This window comes from Nymphaea colorata, chromosome 2, assembly GCF_008831285.2.
Source record: "Nymphaea colorata isolate Beijing-Zhang1983 chromosome 2, ASM883128v2, whole genome shotgun sequence".
NCBI lineage: Eukaryota > Viridiplantae > Streptophyta > Magnoliopsida > Nymphaeales > Nymphaeaceae > Nymphaea > Nymphaea colorata.
Genome location: NC_045139.1, coordinates 7,791,204 through 7,814,784, shown reverse-complemented (window position 1 = coordinate 7,814,784; position 23,581 = coordinate 7,791,204). Strand labels below are relative to the sequence as shown.

General features: G+C 39.9%; 4 protein-coding genes across 8 annotated transcripts; 1 reads left to right on the top strand and 3 right to left on the bottom strand.

Moving 5' to 3' along the window:
* The first annotated feature begins 548 nt into the window (after positions 1 to 548).
* On the top strand, positions 549 to 5,831 carry LOC116247714 (uncharacterized). Its single transcript, XM_031619982.2, has 2 exons — positions 549 to 819; positions 5,500 to 5,831. Exons 1-2 carry the CDS (start codon positions 715 to 717, stop codon positions 5,584 to 5,586), a joined length of 192 nt encoding a protein of 63 aa, XP_031475842.1. The 5' UTR covers positions 549 to 714; the 3' UTR covers positions 5,587 to 5,831.
* A 2,109-nt stretch (positions 5,832 to 7,940) lies between these two features.
* Positions 7,941 to 12,555, bottom strand: LOC116247713 (pentatricopeptide repeat-containing protein At5g50280, chloroplastic). Of its 2 annotated transcripts, XR_004170885.2 has the most exons (3): positions 11,417 to 12,555; positions 8,160 to 9,972; positions 7,941 to 8,061 (listed from the first exon to the last, which is right to left on the bottom strand). XR_004170885.2 is itself a non-coding variant. In XM_031619981.2 (2 exons), exons 1-2 carry the CDS (start codon positions 12,382 to 12,384, stop codon positions 8,676 to 8,678), a joined length of 2,265 nt encoding a protein of 754 aa, XP_031475841.1. In that variant the 5' UTR covers positions 12,385 to 12,555; the 3' UTR covers positions 8,132 to 8,675. The 2 variants fall into 2 exon arrangements, 1 of the variants encoding a protein (XP_031475841.1); XM_031619981.2 differs by lacking the exon at positions 7,941 to 8,061 and having other exon boundaries at positions 8,132 to 9,972.
* A 1,846-nt stretch (positions 12,556 to 14,401) lies between these two features.
* Positions 14,402 to 19,107, bottom strand: LOC116248061 (uncharacterized). 4 transcript variants are annotated; one of them, XR_004170957.2, is made up of 6 exons: positions 18,983 to 19,062; positions 18,786 to 18,903; positions 18,389 to 18,569; positions 16,688 to 16,741; positions 15,674 to 16,570; positions 14,402 to 15,119 (listed from the first exon to the last, which is right to left on the bottom strand). XR_004170957.2 is itself a non-coding variant. In XM_031620642.2 (5 exons), exons 3-5 carry the CDS (start codon positions 18,541 to 18,543, stop codon positions 15,733 to 15,735), a joined length of 1,047 nt encoding a protein of 348 aa, XP_031476502.1. In that variant the 5' UTR covers positions 18,544 to 18,569; positions 18,786 to 18,903; positions 18,983 to 19,107; the 3' UTR covers positions 15,563 to 15,732. The 4 variants fall into 4 exon arrangements, 2 of the variants coding, with proteins under 2 accessions (XP_031476502.1, XP_031476503.1); XR_004170956.2 differs by having other exon boundaries at positions 14,402 to 15,122; positions 18,983 to 19,061; XM_031620642.2 differs by lacking the exon at positions 14,402 to 15,119 and having other exon boundaries at positions 15,563 to 16,570; positions 18,983 to 19,107.
* A 1,591-nt stretch (positions 19,108 to 20,698) lies between these two features.
* Positions 20,699 to 22,079, bottom strand: LOC116248062 (BAG family molecular chaperone regulator 2-like). Its single transcript, XM_031620644.2, has 2 exons — positions 21,619 to 22,079; positions 20,699 to 21,141 (listed from the first exon to the last, which is right to left on the bottom strand). Exons 1-2 carry the CDS (start codon positions 21,839 to 21,841, stop codon positions 20,915 to 20,917), a joined length of 450 nt encoding a protein of 149 aa, XP_031476504.1. The 5' UTR covers positions 21,842 to 22,079; the 3' UTR covers positions 20,699 to 20,914.
* Between the last annotated feature and the right edge of the window lie 1,502 nt (positions 22,080 to 23,581).

Sequence of the window (23,581 nt, the reverse complement as noted above, 5' to 3'; positions counted from 1 at the left end):
ATATATATATATATATATATATATATATATATATATATATATATATATATATATATATATAATGGTAATAACTATTATTATAGGTCAGATAAAAAGTAGACCATTTGATTTTGATTTTTAAAATATTTTTGTGACAGTATAACCTTGTTGATATGATTTTAATAATGAGTTGATGCAAAACATATAATAAGTTGATTTGTTACACTTTAATTGTGTTTTTATAATAAGAAAAATGAATAGACCTCATGTCATTATAATAAGAAAATCAACATTTTTCAAAAACAACTTGAATCAAAGCATAGTCTTTATAAACATGCTAAGATGTTTATATATATATATATTTTAATCAAGTTTAGAAAATAAATTGAGATCTTTAACTTGATCTCAACTGTTAAAAAATTAATTTAAAATTTTAACTTTAACTTGAACTCGACTAGTTGAATAAATTAATTGAATACGGGTTTCTGCTGCCCCCACTCATAAATGTTCGTGCCTATGTTTCAAAACTCGGGTTCGAGTGGGTGGAGTCGGCACCCGAGAAAAGTATCCAACCCGTCGACGCCATGAACGTGTCCTGTGATGGACGAGTCTAGCAAACCCCCAAAACGGAGGAGGATAGAGAGGAAGCCGCTGTGTCGGAGGGGGTGGCAGTACCGGAGTTCCTGAGCTTCAACCGCGGCGGCAACAGGAGAGGAAGTAGCGGGAGGAACGGAGATGGTGAGGATTGTGACGTTCTTCGGAATGACGCTGGGAGCTTTCATGTTTTGGCAGACGATGGATCGCCTCCACGTCTGGATCGCCCTCCACCAAGATGAAAAGGTATGTCTTTCTCTTTCTCTCTGCTGTTCTAATGTTTTTTGTTGCGAAATTCTTCGACGGTTTCATTTTTATCTACTTGATTCTGAAGGATTCGTGGAGGGGCAGTACCAATTTAGTTTTGGTGGTCCTTGTGCTTTCTGGTGATAAGTCGTTTCGGATGTCATACCCTTCCTTAAACGTCTCGGTCAATAGGATATGATATGATAGGTTTCCGCTGCTTTTTGAACGTTCTGCGATTGGATTTGCGCGGAGTCATTCTTGATCGGGTGATAAAACGGGTGGCTAGTTAGGATAGTTCCCTAGATTTAGCTTGCGGCTGCGGGGAGAGAAGTAGAACTTCTTTAAAGTATCCGCCGGAATGAACTCGTAGAGAACGGCGGCAACTGTAGTAGGGCACGCTTTGTAGAAAACCTAACAGAGTGTCAAAAGCGGCAATTGTATGCGATTATTGGATAATTTTCCTTTTCATTATTTTTGCTGATTATGCATCGAAATGGGTGGTTGATTATGACTCGTTTGTTCCACTAATCGACAAGATGTGTGCTGTATTCAGTTGAGAAATCTATGAAACTTTAGCCCTATGAAGTATCTGACTGCCCGCAGTGCAAATTTGTGCACTATGAAATACCTTGTTTGTGATAGATCATCTCACAAGTCACAACTTCCTCATTGTCTGCTTGCCTTACGATTATTAGGCAGACGATCTTTTTTTATTTTTTCCATTTTGTCTTTTAACATGCAAATGGGTATTAAACTTCTTTTTGAAGAGTAGGATTCTTGGATCACTTGTTGGAAAAGTTTTCTGTCTAACCACCTGCATTCTAAGGTGGAAGTTTTGCAATATGTTTGTACGATGTGTGGAACATTTATGTAATGATTTTATTCGAAATCACTGAGTGCCGTTTTAACACTTAAGTTCCTAGTCAACATCCAGGGAGAATCTGCTCCATCAGAGGAAATCTACCAGGCCAGGTGAGCAAGCAACATAATGCATTAGAAGCGGGACTAAATAGTCATACTCATGAAGCAATAGCTGTTGTTCTTGACTAGTTTTATTGTTATCTCGAAGAAGGCTGGTGAATAAGCTTTATCTGAGGGGAAATGTTTACCAATAGTGGAAGTGTTTAGTAAGGGAATGGATCTGAACAGTACCTCCACATCAATATCACTTCTATTTTTCTTTGCTATTAGGAACTATGATGTTAGGCTAATCTTCACTAGTTTGGATACAGGAAATTATATGGTTTGCTTCTTTAAAGGTATCATAATGGAGGAAGTGGAGACCCGCATAGTGGGGATTTGACGGTCCTTTCTTGATAACTTATAATGCCTTCATTGTGGAACTTTAAAATCATTATATGACTGAAGATCAAGTATATGAAATGGCATAAATACATACCTCACATGCTCGGGCTCAATAAGTGTGTACACGGACTTTTAGTGGGCCTAAGTGCATTTGATAGGAACAAGCCTTTCAGGAAAAATGTTATGTTGGCAGTTGCCAGTGTAGTCATCGTTTCCGCCTCTTATTCCTCATTTGAAAAGAGATGTTAGTCACTGTTATTTCTCCTTTTCAATATCTAAAAGAAGTTTCACTTGATTTCTTTCTTTTGTTGTTCTCTTATTTTTTTCGTTTGTAACTTTGAAGTAAAATTTTGAGTTTATGTCTATTTCATTTACATATGATTCTGCAATGATTGTTGACTTGTTTTTATTGATTAATTTTATTGTTATATGACCATTTACTTGATTGGTAGTGTTTCTTTATTATTCCATTTAAAACTTCTATTTCTAGGTTGTTTCTCTCTCCTCTGTTAAGTTGCATCTCTAGTAATTTTGAATTTATCAAATCTTTTGAGGCTATGCTTGAATTTTTAGCTGAAAAGGTTAAAGAAAATATTCACAGACAAAAACAAAGACTGCAAAATGTCGTGTTAATTTATCTAAAACTGTTTCTGTTGCTATAAGCTCCTTAAAGGCAAAACTTAAACTTTTCTCATTGACCATGTTCTTTATAGATCCTTTAGGGGATCTCTGAATATCTTTTTGCAACCGTTATTCTGATAATGATGCTTAAATTTGATAAGTAGGTAATTTTAATTGTTTTTCTTTGAAGCCATAGATGATTTAGCTGTTTTCTTTTTCACTTTCCTGTTTTAGTCTTTACTAAAAATAAGGAAGACAATAGTCTTCCTTACAAATACTAGGGACTTGTTTACCTTTGTGTTGTGCTTCTTGGTTGTTGCATCCTTCATGCATAACCCTTCTTTGTCTCCCTTTGTGCTCCATTCTTACGATGAAGGTTTCTATATCACTTGATTCATGCATGTTTCTATCATGTTCACCTATCAAATCAATATTTCGTAAACATGTGCATTATTTTGTTTTTTAGATGAGCTGATGGAAAGTTTAAAATATGTTTTGAAGTTATTAATTATTATTATGTAATTAATAAGATATTTTACACAGTGTTCTTGATTTATTTGTTTTAAGTATATGCAAGTTTTGTCTCTATTATAAACTTTTTTAACTGCTTATTTGTACTTGTAACAAGAAAAATGCTGCTAAGATCTATTTTTTCTTATCCTTTTATTTTTTAATATTTTTTGTAGTGTTTATGGATTTTGAGGTTTCTGTAAAATCTACTTCCTAATAGAAACATTTTAGAAGAATCTACTTGAGGAATTACTGAGAATGAGATACATGAGTATTTATATTACCATCCAAAGGTTCCTGAGCCGTCACAGCCTCTGGGCTTGCTAATGGAATTGATGACCTAAATACGCCACACGAGATGATGTTTGAAAAGGCCTTTAATCTTCAGCAGCAAATGCCATTGCATGTGCTTGGCTTCAGCAGCATCTATAGATCAAGCTTTGTGAGGCAACATGCTTGGTGCCATTCCGATAAGGTCTTTCATGGTTCCATTGTTTTCCTTTGCATTGGGTTGGTGGGAGAATTAATTTTATGATCACACTGACTGATGGGTGATCATATATCAGCATTTATTGAGTCTATCAGGTTGAAGTTGGGATTATGTGAAGGATTGGCATTTGTTTGCATACTGGAATGATCCGTCACACATGGCCTTATTGCTTGCAACCCAATTTGGCCATGCATGTGAAGAAAATCTGGAGCTATTGAACCTGATATTACAGCAGTATGACATCGCTACTTGCCTATTCTTTTCATGAGGATTTCTTTATGTTTTTCTACTCGATGAATATTCAAGATTCCTTTGGCCCCCTCTTGTTGGTCAACAATAGATATCTCGAGCTATTGTAGACTGCTATATTGGACGGGGAACATCAGGTTCTTGGCCAGTGCATGGCCATTGGCCACTTAATGTCATGGTCTTACAGGATGGCAGGGAAAGTTCTTCTTTTGGAGCTGATCAAAACGGCTTAGTTACCCTTTTGAGAAGAAACTCTTATTGCCAAGACTGTTGGGTTCCACATGTCCCTTTTGTTTGTCCCCTGTAAGCAGTGAAAGAGATAGCATCTGAAGTCCAAAGCACGGCTATGCTTTTTGGGGATTGCAGTTCAGGTTTTAGGTTTAGTGAGGCCTCTAATTTTGATTTGATGCTTTTTTCTATTGCAGTTTTGTGATGCTTCTGTACATAAGTTGGGTTTTAGTTTTTGTTCCTATTGACAAGCCCACTCTCGCTTTCTGCCTATAACCATGTTTAAGGTACTTATTATTTGTTTACGATGCATGTATGGTGTTGCTGCGGAGGAACCATTTATTGTCAATATTGGTATGGATAAATAAGTTGTTTCATACATCAGCTAATGCTATGTTGTTGCTGTAGTCCAGAGCCTCTTAGATGACATAATTGATAATCCATGAAGTATGCATGTAAAATATGCAAACACATACGAATACTGGTTAGGCAGGGGTGTGTGGATGGTAAGTGCCATACAAGAATGGCTTCAGCAAAAGTTTGATCTCATTAAGGCTCACTTTTCTTTATATTGTTCAGGTGATGCCAAAAACCTGACTTTCATTCTTTGCTATTTAAGTAGAGGACTTTAAATGAATTTTACTCTTCTAATGCTTCAGCTTAGCTTGAACTCAGCCAAGCTGAAGTATGTAGTTGCCTGTGCATGTATCAAAACCAGAGATGCCTTACAAGAATCAAATTATGGTCATTTCAAAATTTAAATGATACGGAATGTGCCATAGAAGACTGGCTAGGAAGTGGTATATCAACTGAAGTCTTATATCAACTGAAGTCAAAGTCTAACAACAATAGCTTTTAAAAATGAAGGCCATAATGAAAAAATGATTTTCAAGGCCTATTTTTGCAAAAAGAACTCAGGGATATGGACCGCCTCCAAATTGGCTGTCTGAGGATTGGGATTCCTACTGCTTGGTTGCTTGGAATGGGAATGGCTACCTATTCGAAGTTATTCCGGTAATTATGGAACTTGATCTCTGGCAGCAATCATGTTCGCTCAATTTCTTGCTTCTGTAAGCTGAGAGTTGGAGACATATGACTGGCTTGAGCTTGAAAACGTTCGTATTCTTTTCTTTGTCTGAAAGGTTGTCATTTTGAAATCAAGATATGTAACCACAAAAGAATAGAGACAAGTTTTACCCTTCTGATTCAGGTTATTATATGCTTCTTTTTTTTTTTTTGGAGAAACTAAGGACGTTTCTTGTCTACTCAATTTGCAGCAAGAGAGACTGGAGAGGGAGATGGAGATAAAAAGGGTTCGTCAACAACTGTTAGCTGAAGCAAAAGAAAGGGAGAGTATTGCATGATCTTTTCTGTATTCAGTTGTCCTGTTTGCAAATGCTTCCCCTTTCGTTCACAGATACCGTATGCATCAATTTTTAGTTCAGATTTGTTGTTTAAGAAATAAATGACCATGTTGGAGCTTAATTCAGTAAACATGAACCTGGTGACCCATTAATGGGAGGATTAAACTGGGAGGAGCATCAGCTGGCTTCACGTTTCAAGTGGTCTGTTATTTTTTTGTTTTTCAATTGAGGAGGTTCTGGCTGTCTATCATGGGTCGTACTCTATTAGAGAAAGTTTTACAAAAAATTGCACCTAATTTTTAGTGATCACAAAAGCATTCTTTATCAAAACTAGAATAAGTTATCAGTTTGAGAGATTCTACAAATAATGCCTGCGTTAAGGAAATCTCTCTCAAGCTATTTCATGTAACAATTGACGGATGAACTTGAAACATTGGTCTAGTATCCAAGTTTCTCCTTCCGATTCATTGGCCACCCATCTTGCCACTGCAAAGCATAGGCAACCATCTTTACTCCTGACTAGACCTGCTACCTTGCTTTGACTCGCATTATACTACGATGCAATGTGAACCTGTATTTTGGTGTTGTTGCTGCGAGCGCAAGTTCCCGTCGGAATATTGGTTTCCAACCAATTGGATATCACTACAGCGGTGTCTTCTGTGGCCCTCCTTTTGATAGTTTGCTCCATGAGCGAGTTCCAAATCTCACCCTTAGACGTTGGAGTGTCAGGATTGTCAGAATGCTTTGTACCAGATTAATACATGCACACTGTTTTCCGGCACTCTACAAGCATCTTGTTCTTGAATGACTGTTTAAACCACCATGCAATTGCCTTCTTAACATTACAGAAAGTCCTTCTCTGCTTACTGAATCTGCGCCATATGCTAGTCCACAGTGGTGCAACCTGTGGGCATTTGAAAATCAGGTGGGTTAAATCTTCGCCCTCTTTCTGCAAAGGTAGCATCTAGATGCGAGATTCATTCCCATTCTCTGCGCCCGGCTGTCGGTTGCCACTCTCCCTTCAACTGCAATATACACAGACCACACACTCCTTGGGTTGACCTTTGGGTTCCATACGAGTTCCTTCCAATCCTCTATCTGACCTTTGGTCCTGATCCCATCCTATGTGCTCCACCTGCAGATTGAAATCTGATTATCCTGTGAACACCCCTCTTGAAGAGAGGGGATGGAGATGGGGATTCCTAGAGTTGCTCGGAACGGTACAGCCAGCACCTGTACTGAACAATCTCTGTGACTGAACAAACCTTGGTTGGCTCTATTAATCTGGCTTGATTGATGGGCATTCTCTGAAACAGAATCATGCCCGAATCGAAACCTGATTTCACAATCCGAATCCCATTTGCGTACAATATTTGAATTCACATCTGAATTCTAATTTTAAACCAAACCCGCCTGAAAGTGAGGATATTGAATCTAGGGTATTTATTTAAAACTAAATCCAATCCAAGTATGAATTCTAATGTGATTGAATCTTTATGTATATCAACTGTATGTCATTTCTTAAATCCAAATTTGATCCAATTTCTTAAATGAATATGAAATCTTTTATCGTATCTTATTTTTTTGAAATGGTTGGTCGGATATCCGATCTGAATTAGATATTGGCATTCCTATCAATAGTTTTCTGAGTGTCTCCTCATCGTGGTTCCCAGATTCCTCTATTGGTAAGCCTGCTTTTGTGTTGCTGTGGACTTAAACATTATAGCTCTAATTTAGATATAGAGAGGGAAAAAAAAAGTGAGAGAGAGAGACAACTGACCCCTAAGGCCCTCGGGAATCAAGATAGACCCTTTACCTGGCTATCTAACCCTTTCTGGTTTATATCTCTATCCGAATTCTTCAATTTCTCCATATCTCAGTCTTAGTTTCAGTTGCTTGGCTTCTGAACGTGGGTAAGTTACAGAAAGGGCGATACCTGAAAGAGTGAAGATACAACTGTGAGCGTGAAATATATAGAATGGCGGAAGTCACTGAGGGCAATGATCGATAAAGTACCATCCTTTATCACAGGCATATCAGCTATAAACTTAAAAAGCATATAGATTCAGGAAATTTCTTTTGTTATGGACGTGTCGGACATGTACCAAGAAACCAACCCAGAGGTTCACGGTGTCTTATCTTCAACGTAAAGCCCGCAACCTGCTTTATGTGAACACTCGTCCTACTAATCTGGCCTTTGCAGCTAAGGACATAAATCCCGAGCCCTGAGCTGCGGGGTTCATTCATTTTACGGGCTTCAAGATAACGTACCTAACCAGGTGTCCAGATCCCCAGCAGTCACTGGTCAAGTCCTGCTGATCAAATTAAAGAAACTGCATTCCATCAGAACAGTGTGAGCTTCTACTCCGCTTTGTTATGCGTAAGAAAAGTCATTAGTGTGGATACAGAGAATTAATGGAAGATCCTGCGCAACCTGAATGGGAAATTTTCCTAAACATGTTTTTTCTGTTGAGCCTACAAATAGTAGCAAAAAAGACAAGTGAGTAATCGTTAACAACAAGTTCGAAAAACTAACGTGTACGTGAGATATCTGAGCCTCAAGCATAACTTACAAGGGGACAAAGGATCAACATTCAGTGACAGTGGGAGCAAGAAGCATTTTATCTTCCTGTGGAGTACATTTACAGGGACATACTTGTTATTAACTACAAAAAATGAGCTTCACTTCTGAGTCACGCGATGGTTATTGAGCAACAAGCTGCAGAAACAATGACTAAATCCTGCTATCCTGCCCATCAACAGAAAACTTCATCTACAAGACCTTGCAAATAGAGTTGCCGTTTTTCTGAAACGCATGCCTCTTAGATGCCATAATTAACTATACTACAAAAAATCCTCCTTTCTGTACCGGACGAGGAGAGTTCTTGCCATGTACATAGTGTCAATTGAGTACCACTCACTACTCAGAAGGATCACGTTTCTGCTGGCAAAAGATCTCCCCTATACAGCAGCAGTGATGAGCTGTTCATATGGTCTTACTGGGTTTCTTCTGGCAGGAAAATAACGGAGCCTTTCTACTGCACTTAAGGTCAAAGAATTCAAGTATGAAAAGGCGAGCATTAGAAAATTTAGCTTTTGTTTGTCACGGATCTTTTTCTTTTATTTTTCCAGAACTCGTCCTTTTTAGTCCTTCTGGGCTTTGACAAGCCCATGCTGCTATGGACTATACCCATTATAGCACTTCTATCTCTCTTGTTCTTTACTGCAGCTTTCACATCAAGAATAGACCTTAGCTTCTCATAGGACCTAGCATCAGGAATTTGTCGGTTCTTCACCATTTGCTTGTGATAGTAAAATGCCCTTTTGAAATCCCGAACACGAACATAGGCATATATCATGGTTGAATAAGTGACTGAATCAGGCTTTAGGTTCAAGACTGCCATTTCTTTCAGAAGTTGAGGCAACTTTGAATGTTGACCTCCACGTGCGTAGGCATTCATCAACATATTATATGTCATTACAGTTGGAGTTAGACCAATCTTCCCAAATTCATGTATCACATCTCTTGCTTCAGCATAGTGCCCCTGTTTAGCAAGACCATCAAGGAGAATGTTGAAAGTCACCCTTGTGCCCTTTATCTTATCATCGATCATTGTCTTCCAGATTCCTAACAGTGTCTTGGTGTCCCCAGCTCGTCTGAATGCATCAAGCAGAGCAGTGTATGTTTCTACGGATGGTTTTATTCCTTCACGCTTCATGTCATCAAATGCCTTCAGTGCTTTCTCATGCCATCCGTCTATAGAATATGCATGAACTAATGCAGTATAAGAATGAGAAGTAGGTGAAACCCCAGTCTTTCTCATTCTCAAGAAAGCATCTGCCGCAAGATCACTCATTTTTCTTTTCCTCCCATATGCACTTATCAAAGAGGTGAAGGATTTAACATCTGGTTTTAAACCTAAATCTTGCATCTCCAACAGCAAATCTTCGACAATGTCAGGCTGCATTCTTCTGCCGTATGCATCCATCAGAATATTATATGTAGCAGTTGTAGGATTCAAGCCTTTTTCTTTCATCTCAAGGAAGAGGCCTTCAGCCTCTTCAATCTGGTTTAATTTGCTATAAGCATCCATCAAGGTGTTATACACTATAACATTAGCATAGATCCCTTGCTTCTCCATTTCAGATTGTATGATGAGGGCTTCTTTCACCAAACCCTTGTCACAGAAAGATTTGACAAGAGCACCTAGAACCTCTGCACTTGCTTTTACTCCCTTTCTACTAATTGTCTCAAAGAACCGCCAAACATCTCTTGCATCGCAACCATCTTTCCTCAATACAGTAAGTAGAATTGAACAAGTCACATGGTCCGGCTGAATATTTCTCTCCTCCATCTGTTCGTAGATATCCCAGGCATCCTGGTACCTGGGACACCAGAATGATAGCAATTTTAACGGTAAATAGAGTTCAAAACCTAAATTAACGCAAAGCATCACACTCTCAGGATTAGATGATCTGGTCAACCACAGCTGAACAAGAACTAAAGCAAACCTGTTGTTACGGGATGGAGAATGTCAACAGACAATATGCTAATAAAACTGTGTGTCTAGACAGATAACACATCTCCATCTGCTTTTGCCTACACTAAATATGATTATTTCTTCAAGAGATTTATAAGTGTACCAAGTTTTTGTTTGACAAGGTTAAAATGCTTTATCAGTATGACAAATAAGTTGTCCTGAAGCGAATGATTAAACAACAATCCAACATCTTGATTCAAACGGCCAATTCAAAATCAAACAAGTAATTCATATCACTGACATTTTTTTACCAAAGGGAATAACTACGTTCAAGTTTACTCTGACCAGAGGCTGTTCACGTGCCAAGGAATGTTCCATATCACTAATAATTTTTAATCAAAGAGAAGTAACTAAGATCATGTTTACTTTTGTTACAGGTTGAGATGTCACATGTTAAGGAATTGTAACTGTTGTATGGGGGTACAGTCAGGCAGTCCCTGCAAGAGATGGACCCAGATAATGAACTCTTGATTTTATTCGAGAACCAAGTGGAGAGTTCTTGTTGGCCTGGTTCGTTCAGCTTGCAGAAGTCACAAGGATATCTGGAATAACAGTCTTAAACAAAACCAAATAGCTCACTTTCCCACTATATTCAGCCCACAACGAGCCGGTTCATGATCAGCTCATTAAGAAAATGCAAGCGTGAGCATGTTCCTACTGACAAACCATACTAAAACCTTTTCTGTCTCACCTCCGCTCACATAGATCTCAAGTCAAGCCACATGGATCAAGTATATTAGCCTCCAGGAATTTCAGTAAAAGCAATATTCCAGCACATGGATATCGGAGTCACCATTTTGACGGTTTAGGGGCCTTTAGAAAAAAAAAAAAAAATCCACGAGTCTAATTTTAAAGGAAGTCAAGGCTTTTTCCATCTTATGTATTCCCATGACATTTCGGCAAGTGGACAAAAACTATCTGGCAGTTACAAAGCATGAACGAAGAAGTAAACTAGATAACGAAAATTAAAAAAAAAGCATCATAAGGTGCTACCGAAATACATAGATGAAAGGAAGAAGAACATGAACAAACAAAGGATGTCACAAGGGTGTTGTCACGACTGGGATAATTTTAGCATTGAAGATGCCATTCCTAAAATCTTGTATACTTAAAAAAAATAGGCGAGAACTCATATATCCTCAGATTATAGGCCACTAACACTAGCATGTTTACTTCATTCCAGAGTCTAGGAATTAATACCGGAGGAATTTGAACTCCAATTGAGAACATATAGAAGCTAATCAATGGAGAGACTAACAAGAAGATGAAGTTTTCGAAAGGGTAGATACCTTCGGCAACATGATAGAGCAGAGATGATGGAATTGTAGAGATGAAGATCGCGAAACCGTCCCCATTTGGGCATATTATTGAAGAGGACCATGATGCGGTCACCCATTCCTGCTTTGCCCAAGGCCGTAAAGAGAAGGGAGTAAGCTCGGGGAGACACCAATTCCGGCCCCTGTAGACCCAACCATTCCAAGAAATACAGAGCGGGCATGACTAGCCCTTCTTTTGTGAGCGCTCGCAGCACCAAGACGCATTCCATGGCATCAATCCTCCCTTCGTACGGTCTCAGATAGTCTCCCAAGGTGGCGTTCGGCGGCATAGACTCGGCAATCCTTAGGATTTCCCTAGAAAGTCCTCTTTCTCCTTCTGTCTCTCCTCCTCCTCCTCCTTCATCATCTTCCTCTTTCTCTTCGTCTTCATCAGCTTCACCCTTTCGTGCGCTTTGATTAGTGATTCCCTGATTGGAAGAATCATCTTCTCCGGCAATCACAGATAGAAGTTCATCGTCGCTGCCTTCGTCACCGAAATCCTCAATGTGCCAAGCGAGCCGCCGGTTCTTCTTGAGACGGACCCTTCCTTCTCGTGGAGGATCTTCTGTGGCGACACGAGATTTGAAGAAACGGTGAATTGCATCCACAGCATCAGTTCCTTCCTCCACCTCACTCCTTTCTTCTTCTTCTTCTTCTTCTTCTTCTTCTTCTTCTTCTTCTTCTTCTTCTTCTTCTTGGGACTGAAGAAAGGGAAGGAAGATGCTATCTAATGATTCGGAGGTGGATGGTGTGGCCTTATACAAAGAGGAGAAAGAAGAAGATCTTCTTCTGAAGTGAAGAAAGAGTGCGGCAGGAAGCAAGGAGGGAGAAGGGTAAGAAGAGTGCGTGAAGACGGCGGTGGCCTTAGAGCGAGTGGAGAAGAGGTGGGCAGGAGGAGGAGGAGGAGGAGGGAAGACCTCGAGTCTCACCGTACCCATCATCTCAGGAAGGGAGAAGACAGAAGAGCGGCTCCCAACGCCATGCAGCAGATAAGCACCGTCCCAAATCTCCGCCTTCAGAGCGGAACCTGCCGCCCGCCCCCCCTGTTAAGGTCATAGAGCTCGGCACCGGGCCCGTTAGCCGAGCCTGTTTGGCATTGGGCCAGAAGGGCCCGAACGAAGCACGCCCGAAGTCCGTTAATTAAAGGGTCGGGCCACAGGACGGATAGTTTGTTCACTGCCCGAAACCAATTTAGCTTAAATGGGTCGGGTCAAATTGAAGTACCCAAAGCCAGTGTAGTTTAAATGAATCGGGTCAAGTTCAACACATTAAAGAAAGTATTTTTATTAATTGATTTTTAATTATTCATTTAAATCTAACCACCTTTAAAAGAACGGAATAAATTTTATATATATATATATAACGATATTTAGAAAATACATAAATAAAAAAATCAAAATTCTCATTTTCATGAACTGAGAATTATTTGTAAAGCCGTAAGAAGAACTATTTGCAAGATGGACCTGGGAAAAGAAGGCTTACCGCCTGAGTGAAAGTCGAGCCTTTCATTTTCCCCATTCTTCACTGTATAGGGCTGTTTTCAGTGGACAGCTCAATCTCGTAAAAAATACAATTTTATCAACATGAATGACCAAAAAAAAAAAACTATCTATTACTGTTTGGGGAGTACTTAGTCATTGATGACCACAAGTAATTCCTTTAGGTGTAATGGATGTAAACTTTGTGACAGTTATATATAATGTAATTGCTAACAATATTTCAAACTATTACTAATAGAACTTCATATTTATCTTATTTTTTATATTAATATTGTCTATCAATGGTTTCACTAATCTGAACTTCAAATAATTTGCGGGAAGGACTTGAATACAACATAAATTTTTGTAATATCTCATAATGTTATCAATCTCTTGAAAAGAACTTCGTAAATAAGGAGTATAAAGCTTAATTTATACTCCAATCATATGCAATTCCAGTACTTCGAGTAATTGACAGCGATGACATGCAGTTAAATATCTAAGTCATGGCATCCAATGTCAATTTTGGTGTTAGATCATAACGAACTTGCTAAATTTTGGATTAGCATAAGAAGCATTCATCCTACCCCTAGCTGAGAACTGAAGTATCCACTTTTCTCTCATTCTTTGAGGGTACCATGTTTGGTTTCAGTACCTTGAGATGACACCTTCATTATGCTTCAATTTGTGTATTGGTGTTCGCCTTTGACGCCGCAAGAGTTCAAAACTAATATTGGCTACATACCAACATTCTGATCAAACATAATCAAGCTGACTAAACCTACAAAACTTTGAACGACTTCAAAAGCATACGCGATTCAACTGTATTTTTCAATCAAAGAAAATCGAATTGACCAAATCTAAAGAATTATATTAAACAAATGTAACTACTTCCTGTAATGATAATCAAGCAACCATTGATTACGTGGTAAATAAATAAATAAATAAATATATATATTCTTAATGACAGAAAAAAAGATTGATCAAACAAGTTCTAATGAGTCAAACTCATAGTGTTCATTTATCAAAGAATGACTCTGGTTATCAAATGATTGAACAACCAGGATCCATTTACTTACGATACTTAGTTGACATTCAAATAATGTATCTAATGAATTATGAGTTCAATAGATCCTATATATATGTGTGTGGACCAGCATTACAGCTAAGAACCCTAAACATCGCTAGTGTGAATCCTTGGAACTATGTAAGATTGATCATCTATCGACGATCAGACTTTTGTGGAGCGAAAATCAAAATTGTCTATTATAACGATCATTAGCTAAGATTTGCTCCATATTGCCATAGAGAAACTGAGAAATGTAAAATCCGGCGGTGTTTACTACAATCAGTTAATTAGTGAGATTACAACGGAGAAAAGGAATCTCACAGCCATTTGCATCGCTAATAAAAGCAACTACGAGTAAGATAGTGAACTAAACGAATTAGTTAGTTTGTAAACCTAAAAAGTAGTATCAATAACGCTGATAATTAAATGAACTTCCAGTAGCTGTCCCTTTACTACATTGAATGGACAAATCACACATGCATCGCTAATCTTGCTGCACAAATTTGCCGTCGTCCCCGTTTCATCACTGAAGAGGATTATAAACCTTTCATAGGGCACAAAAAAAATTTGGGGACAGACCTCTGATGCTGCATCTTGATGACAAAAGGTTCGAAGTGGGTTGAACACACTCCATGGTGCCGAAAATTTCATGCACCCAACTCGCGCTCGTCCACCACCATTAAAGCTGCTCGTACTAATGCTCCAGAGATCCTCTGTCAGACGGACGCCAGCTTTTGGTGTTTTTCTTCTTTGTCATTTCTCTTTTTTTCTATTTCTCCCCATTGATTCACTGTTCCTGAAAATGCATAATCAACAATCGTCGTTTTTCACCATCGCCAAAGATGGATGCATCGCCTTCGGAATCTAGTGGGGCGCATTTACAAAGGCGGTCCTGCAATCTGAAATACAAAGCAAAAGACGGCCCTTTCCGGCGAAAAAGAGACGTCCAGCAGGCACTACCAACAGTAGGCATAAGTGAATCTTTGCAGAGAAGTCCTTTTCCGGCCAGCCCGCCGGTCGCGCCAGCCCCGTTAAGTCGTGATGCTCATGATTCATTCACTTTGTCACTACGTAGTGAAGTAACTGCTTTACAGTGATGGCTGGCAATTTGATGGGGAGAGGAGAGCCTCTGCTGCATAAGCAATGATCGAGGAAGAGAAAAGAAACAGACTCGAAAGGTCAGGGAAATGGGGGCCATCTACGCTGGAAAATTTCCAGGAGTAACGAAAGTAAAACTATAATGTTGCGTCCTGGCGTTGGCGGAAAAGAGTTTTTTTTTTTTTTCCCTTTCACTGTTCCTCTCTTATTACTGTGATTGCAATTCTTAGAAATATAAAAAGATGAAAACGATTATTTTAGCTCCCTATTGATTTGAAGGCAAACGGTAGAAGGAATTTGGTTTTATTAAAAGAAATGAATAAAAGATAAATACAACCCAAAACTCTTCCTCATGCAACCAAATAGTCCCTTGCTTCCCCCGTCGCCTTTTCCTCCATACCAAGAATGCCGCCGGCAACCGTTCAACGCTGTCACTTTCATATTCTTCCTTTTTAGTTTCAATGGCTCAACAGGGACAATTAAGCTTTGTATTTTGTATTTTCTCATGATTTTCTACAACATAACGAATGGCGAAGACAGAAATTGAGAGATTACAACTTCAATGAATTCGTGGAGAAAGAATACCATTTCCTTGTGGCGATTGGTTGAAGAAGCACAGAGCGAATCCTCCTAGGCAAGAAAAATCAAGAAGACGATCGGCCGCCTTTTTTCCTCAAGACAACCTCCGTATCGAGGCCGAACCCGTCGACTTGACGTACGTGGACGACCTTCGATCGCTTGAAGAGGTGGATCAACGGCCGCACGCTGAAGAGGTCGTTGGCGGAGTACTTGTCGCCGCGCGTGCGGATGATCAGGTGGAGCACGCAGATGCCGCCGGGCTTGAGCGTCCGCTCGATCTCGCCGACAAACCGGTCTGGGTAGAGCGCGTGGTCGAAGACGTTTGAGAACTCGAAGTCGAAGGTATCGTTCGCGAACGGTTGCGCGTGGAAGTCCCCTTTCTGAACGAGCGGCGGGAAGGGAACGAGATCGATGCCCACCGAGTCATTCACGCCGATGTCCCGGAGCGCCTGCACCTCCTGCCCCACCCGGGCGCCAACGCAGAGGCACCTCGACTCGTTCCGAAGCAGCCCCTCGTCCCGGAGACGCGAGAAGAATTGGGAGAACACCTCCACCTTCCGCATCCAATCCTGGGTCGTCCAGATCTGCCTGAGCTTCGGATCGAGCGTCTTCCTCATTTGCCGGTTCACGTACTCGTCGTAGGACTTGTAGCTCCGGCGGATGTGAAGGTCAGACGACGCTTTCTCAGCGGCAAGCGAACTTCTGCCGCGGTAGTCAGCGGTCAAGCTGAGTGCCAGGAGCAGGGCGGAGAGCGGGATGCAGAGGATGAACGCCTTGACGATCCTCGCCCTCGTAAGGAATGGGAATTTCTCGGAATTCATTCCGGCGGTCGCGAAAACCATCTGATTGCGACGATTAATAGGCGGCAGAAAGCGCTTTCCCTCCTCCCCACTCAATATCCTCCTAATTCGAGGAGGAAAGAGAGAGAGAAAGGGGAGTTGGGTTCTTTTCTCGGAAACGATACACTTGATCTAGTCAATCATGTATATTGGGCTAGCAGAAAAGTGCTAGCAAGCTTACCTGCCAAAGGGTGTAAAACCTCGTCTTCGAATCGGAAAACTAGGCTGCAAAATCCTGTAATTGCAAACAATGCAAATAATAAAACATAAAGCATTTCAATCAATCGGTGGCCAAAACCAAACAAACGGTTTCTTGTTGAGCTTCCCCATTGAACAAGGACCAGACTGCAAAAAGAACTGAAGTGTATGTCCTTTTGTTTTCCTTTTGAGCTTTTTAATTCTAGTTAATGTGTAGATAACATGAAGAACTTAATAAGCCAATGTCGAACCAGAAAGAGAAAAGCATGGTGACGACAGAGAAGAGCTCATTGACGATAGGAACCCCCAGCAAACCAAGGACAAAGTCACGTCAGACATAACAAATGAACTTAGAAACTCGATCAAATCATTCAATTATCTGTTTAATACTAGTTAAGTTTATCGTTGAAATCATTGAATCACTCTGCCATCGACTTAACTTCGTTCAGTCACACGAACTTTGTCCAGTCCAAGTGATAAAAATGCTCTCTTCAATTATTTAATCTTTTCAGTAGAGATGATTGGAGGATGGTCGTGGTTGTTGGTGTAAGCAGATTGAACAAATTGTTATTTTAAACGTTAGTTGGGTGTTAGGAATGCGTTTAGAGGCAGTTGAACGTAGTTACCAAACATCCTACATTAGGTGGCTTTTCGGAAACTGTTCATCAAGATAAACAGGAAGCATAATACAGTAAACGATTAAAATTTTTGTTTCATGTTTACATTTTCCTGTTCTGGACGTAACTTAAAATTTATTGCATAGTTAAATTTAACTCAATTTGCTCACATAGAGCATCTACTCACTGGAATCTCTCTAGCCCTCTCTAAACTGAACCGTGTCATCTCAGCTTTATTAATCTGTTGAGAGAACCATCAGATCTGACTCGGTAGAGAATAGTAAAGCAACATCTGCAGCTTGATCCTTTCTTCCTTTAACTTTTGTACACATGGTGGTCGACAATGGAAAGAAAGACTAAAATCAAATGAAAGAAAAGGATGGAAAAGTTGGAAAAAGAAAGAGAAGAATGGCATCCAGTTGCAGAATCCACCGTGACAAGACAAACATTTCTTAGCTATTATTTCATTGTGGCCATCTTTTTGCTTCCTTTCTCTTCACTCCAGGTTTGTGCTTCTTCCAACGTTGTTGTCTCCCTCAGCCGCTTATCCCCAAACGACTAATCCCAGGACCAACTTTACCAATTTACTTCACTCTCTTAAAAATATCTAAAAATGGACGGTCATCTGAAGTTCATGTGGGTTCCTAACTAGACAAGCAGGGATTGCATCTGCATAGCTGAGGAGGCAAGCGTTGCAGAGATGGGCTCAAGGGCTGCATATTGCTTTATGTTCCTGCTCTTCTTGGTCCAAAGAAATGCTATTGGTTCAGGTAAGGTGTGCCAACATACTTTTGTTTTCCTTTCTTTTTAATTCTAGGTAATGTGTGTAGATAGCATAAATAACTTATTGAGATAATGTCGAACCAGAAAAGAAAAAGCATGGTGACGACAAAGAAGAGCTCATCAACGATAGCAACCCCCAGGAAACCAAGGACAAAGTCAAGTCAGACATAAGAAATGAACTTAAAAACACGATCATGGCTGCTAGCCTACTAAGACATGAAACCGTTAACTGCAAGCAATTGTTCTAAAATTTCCCTAAAATTGAATAGGTGGGAAGCGGGTACAGTTTTGCATAAGAACGGCTTAAGTGAACAGCTGCCTGTTCTTCGCGTATTACGCGGTGCGCGGCCTGCAAGCTGCTGAGGAGGAGGTGCACCCTCGACTGCGTCTTCTCCGCTATCTCCTTCCCCCTAGCGGCCTCATCCCCGTTACAGTCCATTGCCCCATTGCCACCAACCCCCAAACCTACACTTGTGAAGCAAAACCCCAGGAACCAACTCAGAGCAACTCAACCACCCGATCAAAAATTCTAAAATTCCCCACACCCGAGAACCAAACCCCGCGCTCTCCAACTCAAAATCAAAAGAAGAATCGCAGAAAAAAGAGCGAAATGCAGGAATCGAGAAACGGGAAAGGGGAAGGAGCAGAGTACAGGCACAAAATGAAGAAATTAGGATTTACCTGATTGCAAAAACTAACGATAACGACTGGACCAGCGAAGAGGACCGCCTCTCCTTCTCTCACAGGCCTGCACAAAAAGCCTTCACTCTTCCAGCGTCACTCCTCCGCCTTCACAGATCTGCACACAAAAAAGTGGCTGCTCTTCACGGCAAACGAACAGCGACGAGATCGAGAGAGAGAGATAGAGAGATGGTTACCTGTGGTGGAGAGGCGGAGATGCACAGATCTGATGAGCAGAGGATCTACGGCGGCGAGCAAAATGCGGTCGTTCCGGTAAACAACGCATAAACTATACTTCCCAACTCCCTGAAAAGCAGTCGAGGTTCACTTATTGCTCACGAGTCACAACGAAGGGCAGCTGTCTCTGGGTTGGATCACGGCACAGGGTCCACTCTTTGTGGACAGGAATTTGGACCCACTTTTTAGTCGTTGCTAAGCCTCGACATCAGGTAGAACTGGCATGAGCTCAACTCGACTCGAGTGAGCATCGAGTCGACTTAGCTCGACTCAGCTCGACTCGACTCGACTTAGCTCGACTCGACTCGACGCAACTCAACTTGACTCGAGTCTGGGCTCAAACTAGAAATTAGGTACTGGCCCGCTCTCAACTGGGTGTTTCACATGGATATGAATCTGCGGTTGCACTGGTATTTACTAATTCAGATCCGGTTAGGATTTCAATTTTCTAACTCAATCTCAACTTTTGATCACTTGCTTTTCAGATCTGGTATGACACTTATATTTTGGACTTGCATTCAATTATATATTTGGTTTCATACTTCAGTTAGAATCTGATGCAAGCAATTGGTGCTGTCTGCCATGAAGAGTTTGGAAATTTCTTAGTAGAAGGGCCCAACTACATTTTCTAAATTTCTTGCCGGGTCGAATTATATTTTTCAAAATTTTTAAAGAGGTCAAATAATTCTTTTATAAATTATAACAGGTAACTTTTTTTTTCCAAAATCACAAATATATCATTATAGCTTGCCACTTTAGGAAGTAGCACTTGGCCTTAACTTGGGCCGATAATATATATGTATTTATTTATTATATATTTATATATTTTTCCATTATAGAGCAGCGAATGGGGTTGAGTTTGGTTCCAGGTTTTTGGTTTTTCTCGTTTCTATTTCATATTTAAAATCCCTTCTAAGAATTGATGCTTATTAACAGTTAGTTTTGCAAACATGAAAATAATCATAAATTAATGTTATAATATTAACATGAAAAATGATAATGAAGATTTCTGTTGTAGACATCCTATTTGAAAAAAAAAATGTTAATAATGAAATCAGTTTTGATCAGAACTGTTTTCAGTAATGCCTTTGTAGCATTAAAGATTATACAAAATTAATTCGCAAAAAGTATTCTTGATGAATATGAAATGGGTTAAAGGTGTGGATTTTGGATATTGTTCATCCAGTCAACTTGAAGGTCTTAAATTCAAACCCCGCCAAGGTCGACAATCTTTTAGCCCTTTTTGCTTTGGTAGAAAACGTTAACTGCCGGTTGAGAAATTGGATTTATTAATCAGTTTTTTTATGTTTGGAATCTTAGGGTGAGCCCCAAGGGGTGCGGCACAACTGGTTGGATCGGCCGCTATTAGTCTACAAGTCAATGGTTATAATCTCGGTGGTGTCTGCTCAAGGGGTTTCGAATCCCGAAAGCATCAACTCTCTATGTTGCAAATGGGGTCACTGCTGCCCAAGTTAAAGCACAACATGGACAGTATTCTACGGCACCAAAAGCAAGCCCTGTACCAGAAAAGGATGAGGGGTTGGGTGGGAGTTTCGACCGTCAACCGGGTGGTGGGTATACATCCCTTACCCGAAAGGTGTGAGCTAATCTTAGAAATTATGTGAAACTTCTGGTTCTCAATTTTTCAGCCTTCTTCAAGAGTATACAACGCAAAAAAACTCAATGCCCTTCTTTTTTTATCCATTCTCTATGATCTTTTAAGGTATTAAGCAACTGTTCACTCACATAATCACAACAAACAAGAAAAACATCCAAAATAAAAAAAAGAAGGAAAAGAAAAAACAGTCAGTTTCTTTTACTGTAAAAGCAATCCAACTCTTGTTTGTATGGTGAAGGAAAATTTTCACAAGTTTGTCACATTAGGTTTGCTGTCAAACAGCAATTGCTTGGCAACATTTCTCAGGCGCTTTGGCCCTTCTCAGGTCCTGCAGTTTCATCTCCTTGCTGGCAGGGTCTTCCAAGAGCAAGACCTTGTCCATGTGCTTGACCCCAACCATGTGCAGGAAATCATGGTCTTCCCTCTCCTTCCCTTTGAACAGCAGCCTTTGCTCTTGGGGCTCCAAGCCAGTGATCATAGACAGCATCATCTTCATCTCACCTGCAAGTACCAAATGACAAATTCACCATATGAATAACAAGAAGATGTCCACAAGATCGACCCCCTAACTCTTTAGCTCTTCCAATGGGAATACATCACTAATTAAGAGCAGTAGTAGTAAATAGGAGTGAGTATCTTTGTGACAGGACAGGAATGAAAAAATGACCCAATACAATTAGAACAGTGATATATGATTCTATGTCAAAAGCCAAAGTTTTTCTTTTCATAGATTAGCAAGCTAGGATTAGTCTGAAGCCTAGTGAATAGAGTTATGTTCTTGGTTGTTGAACTCATGAAAGGTCTGAAGCTCAGAATCCTAGGCAGATGGGTTGAGTTTAGCTTGAGGGCACTAAAGAGTCTCAATGAATGAGACTTGTCACAGGACACAGCCAAGGACATGGAAAAGAATTGGATTCAGATTGAAGATGAGCAGTGTTTCTGAATCAAACCAAGGCAAATGAGAAACACCCAACTCACCAAATGTTGCATTTGCTCCAATGGTGATTTCATGGGAATCAGATACCGACGAAACTCGAACCCGGATAAGCTTGCCATCTTGGCCTCCACCATTCTCCCTCTTCTGAACCAACATCCCTCCTGGCCTCAGCTCCCACTCAATATCAGCAGCTCCATCATCACTGACTCCCTCAGAAAGCTTGGAGCTGCACCTCCAGAACCTCCTCGACCTCAGCTTGATCATGTCTCCTCCAGAAGACAGGCTCTATCTGCACTCTCTTTCAAGCACTTTCTTGGCAGTACAGATGAGGGGGATGAGGGCTTAATTATATGAGTTGGTGGCGGGTCCAAATCATTCATTAGAGACCACAGCAACCCAGAGAAACTGTAAGTTTGTCCAGGAATTAGGGCGAACTAAGCCCATTATAAAAATATTGGTTCTTGGGGAAGATGCCAATGGGATGATGGCAAATGCAGGAATCATGATAGGTGAAGCTTTGCTTTGTCAAGCTTTAGGAAACAAAGGCACATGGCTGGCTACACGCTCGCTTGATTATAAAGCTAAGGTGATGATGCTCCACGGTCGGTTTTGATTATTTTTATTGGCATCTTTAGTTGGGGATTATGGACTGATCTCACTTCTGGCTGCAAAAAGGAAGACAGCATGCTCTCAAGAGTTTGGTAGCGAGGACTACCACTTATATTTTATTTGTCCTCTTGTTAGGTTGGTCGGCATATTCTTGACGTTCATATATATATGTATATACAAGGTTAGGCAGATCTCCATTGATATAGAAAAGAAGTAAACCTGCAGAATTATGCCTCTTTCATTTTGATGGTGTTGAGATTCTTATGGAATGGTGGAAGTGGGAAACACTCCACTGAGGAGGTTTTGTCCTTAAGCACAACCAGGCAGATGCTTGGTAGTCGGCAAATTCTTTAAGTTTTTGGCTCTTCTATGAGGGAGGGATAGTGGGGCTTAGACAGATCTCTACCTGTACTTCAACAAAAAGAATAGCTGCTGTGTAGTTGCAGAGAATCTGGTTTTCTATATGGCAGTGGGATGTTTCCAACTAGCGGTCTTGTTCTCCCCTCTGTTCCAAGATTTAGAGCTTTACGAAGGAATATGAGAAGCTTAAAGGATCTCACAGGACTCGATTCAGAACTTTGCAATCATAGTCACAGAAAACTTTTTTTGTTTTTTCGAGAAAAAAAACGTGTTTTTAACGCATTTTTTTTTCACTTTTGTCATTTTTGTAATGCCAAACAATTTTTTTCATTTTCTATTTTTTTACTTGATGCAAATCTATATTTTTGGTGTTTGTGTTATCAGTTTTTCATTTGTTTTATTTTTCTCTATTTTTTAGTTTTTAAAAATTCATCATATTTTTCCTTTTTTCAAGCTCATCGTATTATACCAAAAAAAAACTTCACTGTGTCGATATGTTCATCATGATAAAGATCCCTAAAAATATAGGCGATCCAAAAACTTGGGAGACTTTCAGCTATTGAGTTCTTTGGCGAGTTAGAAATTTTGGTGACTGTGAGAGAGGCCCACATGTATAAATCATAGTTGATGAGAAGCACTAATATGTCAATATGTATATTTACGTGATGGTCATTGAAAAGTCAGGAAGGCACTATGCGCTTAACTTTTGTGTCTCTGCAATAGAAAAAATGCAATATTAGAGTCCAATAGAACAGCATAAAATCTGGAAGATCTACAAGTCCCACCCAATCTTTGAAGAATTACAACTCAATGCACTACATTTGACCGCAATTCATGTGTTCAACAGTGACTCGAATATAGTTTGAATTCAAAAGTAGGATTCAATATGAAATATCATATCCAATGACTAATTGGACGCAGTTACGTGCACATAAATAGAAACCTGGACTTTCTTATTCAAATGCAAATGCAATTTTGATTCAGATAGTTCAATATGATAATAGTTGTATCTATGGATGTCAATATATTCAATTT

Bases quoted from the DNA above. Each gene is read 5' to 3' on its own strand.
- LOC116247714 (XM_031619982.2), top strand. From the start codon at position 715: ATGGTGAGGATTGTGACGTTCTTCGGAATGACGCTGGGAGCTTTCATG. The intron at 820-5,499 runs GTATGTCTTTCT...CTCAATTTGCAG, and splicing joins CCCTCCACCAAGATGAAAAG to CAAGAGAGACTGGAGAGGGA.
- LOC116247713 (XM_031619981.2), bottom strand. From the start codon at position 12,384: ATGATGGGTACGGTGAGACTCGAGGTCTTCCCTCCTCCTCCTCCTCCT. The intron at 9,973-11,416 runs GTATCTACCCTT...CTGGTGTCCCAG, and splicing joins GCTCTATCATGTTGCCGAAG to GTACCAGGATGCCTGGGATA.
- LOC116248061 (XM_031620642.2), bottom strand. From the start codon at position 18,543: ATGGACTGTAACGGGGATGAGGCCGCTAGGGGGAAGGAGATAGCGGAG. The intron at 16,742-18,388 runs GTACCCGCTTCC...TTGCAATTACAG, and splicing joins AGCCGTTCTTATGCAAAACT to GATTTTGCAGCCTAGTTTTC. The intron at 16,571-16,687 runs GTAAGCTTGCTA...TCCTCGAATTAG, and splicing joins GGTTTTACACCCTTTGGCAG to GAGGATATTGAGTGGGGAGG.
- LOC116248062 (XM_031620644.2), bottom strand. From the start codon at position 21,841: ATGATCAAGCTGAGGTCGAGGAGGTTCTGGAGGTGCAGCTCCAAGCTT. The intron at 21,142-21,618 runs GTGAGTTGGGTG...TGGTACTTGCAG, and splicing joins TGGAGCAAATGCAACATTTG to GTGAGATGAAGATGATGCTG.